This window comes from Nicotiana attenuata, unplaced genomic scaffold (assembly GCF_001879085.1).
Source record: "Nicotiana attenuata strain UT unplaced genomic scaffold, NIATTr2, whole genome shotgun sequence".
In the NCBI taxonomy this organism is placed as follows: domain Eukaryota; kingdom Viridiplantae; phylum Streptophyta; class Magnoliopsida; order Solanales; family Solanaceae; genus Nicotiana; species Nicotiana attenuata.
Genome location: NW_017671276.1, coordinates 281,746 through 286,232, shown reverse-complemented (window position 1 = coordinate 286,232; position 4,487 = coordinate 281,746). Strand labels below are relative to the sequence as shown.

At 41.3% G+C, this 4,487-nt stretch overlaps 1 protein-coding gene across 1 annotated transcript; it reads right to left on the bottom strand.

The window, feature by feature from the left end:
• Nucleotides 1-1,918: 1,918 nt before the first annotated feature.
• LOC109207230 lies at nucleotides 1,919-3,979 on the bottom strand. Its single transcript, XM_019370112.1, has 2 exons — nucleotides 3,779-3,979; nucleotides 1,919-3,115 (listed from the first exon to the last, which is right to left on the bottom strand). The coding sequence occupies exons 1-2, from the start codon at nucleotides 3,977-3,979 to the stop codon at nucleotides 1,919-1,921; spliced, it is 1,398 nt and encodes a 465-aa protein (XP_019225657.1).
• Nucleotides 3,980-4,487: the final 508 nt, after the last annotated feature.

Sequence of the window (4,487 nt, the reverse complement as noted above, 5' to 3'; positions counted from 1 at the left end):
ACATCACTAGGATAAAGATCCTTCAAGCACTCAAATCCTATCAACTTACAAGCAAAGTACTCAATAAGGCATATCTCCTAGAAAGTGCATCCGCTACTACATTCTCTTTGCCTTTCTTATAATGGACCACATAAGGAAATTGCTCTAAAAATTCCAACCATTTAGCATGTCTATTCCCCAACTTACCTTGGCTTCTAAGGTGCTTCAAAGCATCATGATCGGTTTTAACAACAAACTCCCTATGCCAAAGGTAGTGTCTCCAAGTAGCTATGGCTCTCACTAAGGCATACAACTCCCTATCATAGTTAGAGTACTTTAAACAAGCTCCCTTAAGTTTTTCACTAAAATAGGCTAATGGCTTTCCATCTTGCATAAGAACCGCTCTAATGCCTACTTGGCTTGCATCACACTCAAAGGTCTTATCAAAGTTTGGCAATTGTAAGAGTGGCGCACTACTCAAAGCTTCTTTCAAGGCATTAAAAGCCTCCTCTTGTTCAAGACCCCAAAGAGAACTCTCATCTTTCTTGATAATTTGGGTCAAAGGTGCGGCAATAGTACTAAACCCTTTTACAAATCTTCTATAAAAACCCGCTAAAACATGAAAACTCCTAACATCCCCGGTGGACTTAGGCCTAGGCCAATTCCTAATTGCCTCTACCTTAGATTCATCAACCTCAACACCTTGAGCACTAACAACAAAGCCAAGAAAGACAACTTTATCAACACAAAAATTGTACTTTTTCAAATTAGCAAATAATCTTTCTCGCCTAAGAGCATAAAAAATATAATGAAGGTGTTCTACATGCTCCTCAAGTGTTTTAGAGTATACTAGAATGTCATCAAAATAAACCACAACAAACTTGCCTATGAAAGGCTTCATGACATGATTCATCAAACGCATGAAAGTATTAGGAGCATTAGAGAAGCCGAATGACATAACCATCCGCTCATATAAACCAAACTTGGTCTTGAAGGCTGTTTTTCATTCATCACCGGGTTTCATTCGTATTTGGTGATAGCCACTTCGCAAGTCAATTTTAGAAAAGATTTGAGAACCACTCAACTCATCAAGAAGATCATTTAACCTAGGGATAGGATGACGATACTTTACCGTGGATTTGTTGATGGCTCTACAATCAACACACATCCTCCAACTCCCATCCTTCTTTGGCACTAGAATGACCGGGACCGCACATGGGCTCAAACTTTCACGAACAAATCCCATCTCTAGAAGCTCTTCCACTTGCTGAAGTTCCTTTGTAGCTTCGGAATTGCTCCTATAGGCGGCTTGGTTGGGAAGTTGAGATCCGGGCACAAAGTCAATTTGATGCTCAATGCCTCTAAGTGGGGGAAGCTCCTTTGGTAGCTCATCCGGAAAGACATCTTCAAAATCTTGCAAAAGAGAAGAAATGGAACTAGGTAAGGTAGAGAGAGTATCATTAGCAATCAAACAATCTTTATGCATAACAAGAAAGATAGTTGGTTCATGAGCAACTTCCCTTAGAGGCTTGTAGTTGTTTGCAAGGAAGCTCACCCGCGGTCTCGGTACCACTTCTCCTTTTTCACACTTCATTCGCACTTTTACCTTGTAAAGATTGAAGCTTTACCCCTTTTTCCGTCTCTTTTTCATTTTTGTCTTCTCTTGGAGCCTTACACTCATTACTCTTCTCCTTCTTTTGGTCACTCTTCACCTTTTGTCTCAACTCCCTCATTATCTTGTAATCCTCACTTACTTGAAACGGAGTTAAGGGACAGAGAGTAAACCTTTGGCCATCCTTGATAAGTGAATACTTGTTTGTTCTCCCATCATGCTTTGCATACCTATCATATTGCCAAGGTCGCCCCAAAAGTAGATGACAAGCTTGCATAGGAACAACATCACACCAAAACTCATCTTCATATCTCCCTATTTTGAATTTTATGAGCACATTTTGGTGACTCGAAGGTCTCCACACTCATGTAGCCATTGTAGTCTATAAGGTGAGGGATGCTTCTTTGATGGCAAATTCATTTGTTCAAGCAAAGAGGAACTTATTACATTAGCACAACTTCCGCTATCAATGATGAGAGAGCAAAGGTTTCCCAAAATCTTGCATCTTCCATGAAAAAGATTCTCCCTTTGATCTTGATCTTCTCTAGCTACAGCCAAAACTTTTCTTGTTACCAAGTAAGATCTCGGCCCATCATCTTCTTGTTCTTCTAATTCTTCATCACTTGTTTCATGTTCACTATCTCTATGCTCTTGGTCACTAGCTTTGGTTCTATAGCTTCCATCATCCATGGTAATGATTGTTCTTCTATTTGGACAATCTTTCATGTAGTGACCAAGTCCTTGACATTTAAGGCATCTCAAATTGATAAGGGACTTGGTTTGAACATTGGAAGCCCCTTTAGTTTTCACTTTTAGCTTGTTTTTGTCCACTTGAACCTTGGGACCATACTTGGAATCTTTGGATTTCTCCCAATTGTTTGTGGATTTCCAAGGCTTATCATTCTTGTTCCAAGTTGTAGCCTTTGACTTGTAGCTTTTGTTTTCTTTATGCCTTTCTACCTTCAAGGCCATCAAGTAAGCATCTTCCAATCTTTCAAACTTGTGAAGCTCCAAAGCCTCACCAATTTCCTTGTGAAGACCCGCCAAAAATCTAGTGATGACAACTTCGTCATCATCATCAACATCACACCTCAATCTTGTAGTCTCCATCTCTTCATAGTACTCCTCAACACTCTTGCTCCCTTGGTAGGAAGTATGAAGTTTCTTGAGCAACTCATGTTGATAGTAATCGGGCACATATCTTGCCCTCAAAGCATTCTTTAAAGCTCTCCAATTAGTTATTGGAGGTTCATTGTGTCTAGCCCTTCTCCTCAACTCCTTTTCCCACCATGATGAAGCACTCCCTTCAAATTGAGTAATGGCATACTTCACCTTTTTAGCATCACTTATGTTGTAGATGTCAAAGTGCCTCTCTACTTTGAGTAACCATTCAAGATACTCTCCCAGGTCACTAGTTCCTTTGAGAGGTAGAAGAACTAGTTTGGGAACTTGTAGAACCCTTTCATCATCGTCTAGACCTCCTCTAGGATCTCTAGGATAAGGTTGGGCCTCTAGTGGGTCACCCTCGTCAAAATGGTTGATATCCCCATATTACTCTTGTACAAACCGGTGACCATGCCCTTTACCTCTTCCTCTCACTCGACATCTTCCTCTTTCTCGTCCTCTCACGTGGGATCTTCCCCTTTGGTATACTCCATCTCCCCTATATTCATCATGGAAAACTTGATGGACATCGGCCAACTCATTCAAGTTGTCCTCTTGAGCATGTTGAAAAAGTGGGTTGTTCATCAACCGAGGCTCTTGAGGTGGTATGTGTGGTGGGGGAGGGGGATTGTCCCTCCTTGGTGGAACTTGAGGTAGATGTTGTAGAGGTATATTCATTGGTGGTCGAGGTTGGGTCATTTGGGGTGGTGGTATTATGGGTATGTGTTCTTGAGGTCTAAATAGTGGTTGGTGTACGTGTGGGTAGGACACTTGGGGTGGTGGAAAGTAACCTTGGTGGCGTTGTGGTGGTGAAGAGTAAACTTGTGGCGGAGTGTGATAAGGTTGAAGTTGAGGTACTTGTGGTAGGGGATGTGTGGTTGGAGGTTGGTAGGGGATAGGTGGTCGGTAGTTTGGTGGAGGAAAATAAGGTCCCTTTGGTGATTGTGGTCGCCTTGGTAAGTTTTGTGGTATTTGGTTGGGTTGGTGGTGTTGCAATTTTTCCCTTTGAAGCATTTCTCGCACTTGTGAAGGAGAGGGTATAGTAGAGGAATTAGTAAGCGTCATACTACGCTCCCTTCCTTGTTGCCTCAAGTGAGATTCCTCTATCACAGAATTCAACATTGCATCCGTTTGGTGTTGCCGTATGCTAATATTGGTAACCTTCTCACTTGAGTTGGTAACCTTCTCGCTTATGTCATAAAGCATAGAAACAACATCATGCATCGGAGTCTCACTCCGTGGATCACAATTAGGAGTAGAAGTTTGTCCGTACTCTATGATACCTACAAAATGAGCAAACAAGTTAGTAGTAAAAGTCCTCACCAACTCACTTGATGTCGCTCAACCCTCGTGTATCACAGTTTGCACCAATTGGCTCTTGCGTGCTCAAAGTCCTATTCGCTCTTGCCTTTTCCCGCTCAAGTAGTGAATGTCAAAATTGCTAGCAAACTTAAGTTCCAAGGTTTCACAACAAGTTCCAACCGTCTTCGGGGTGGAGTGAAAGTTGTGTATTCACAAGGACGGACAATTAAAAGCAAACGGACTTGAACCAAGCAATTCACAGCGAAATTAAAATACAAAAGCACGAAACAATCGGCACGAAAGAAAGTTAAGCACACAAAGAAACTAGAATTAAACTCAATATGAACTTATATCAAGTTAATCTAGTTGAGAGTTGAGAATTAACAAACAAGAAGAAAAGATTAACGGGAAAGAAAAGAGAAAACAAGAC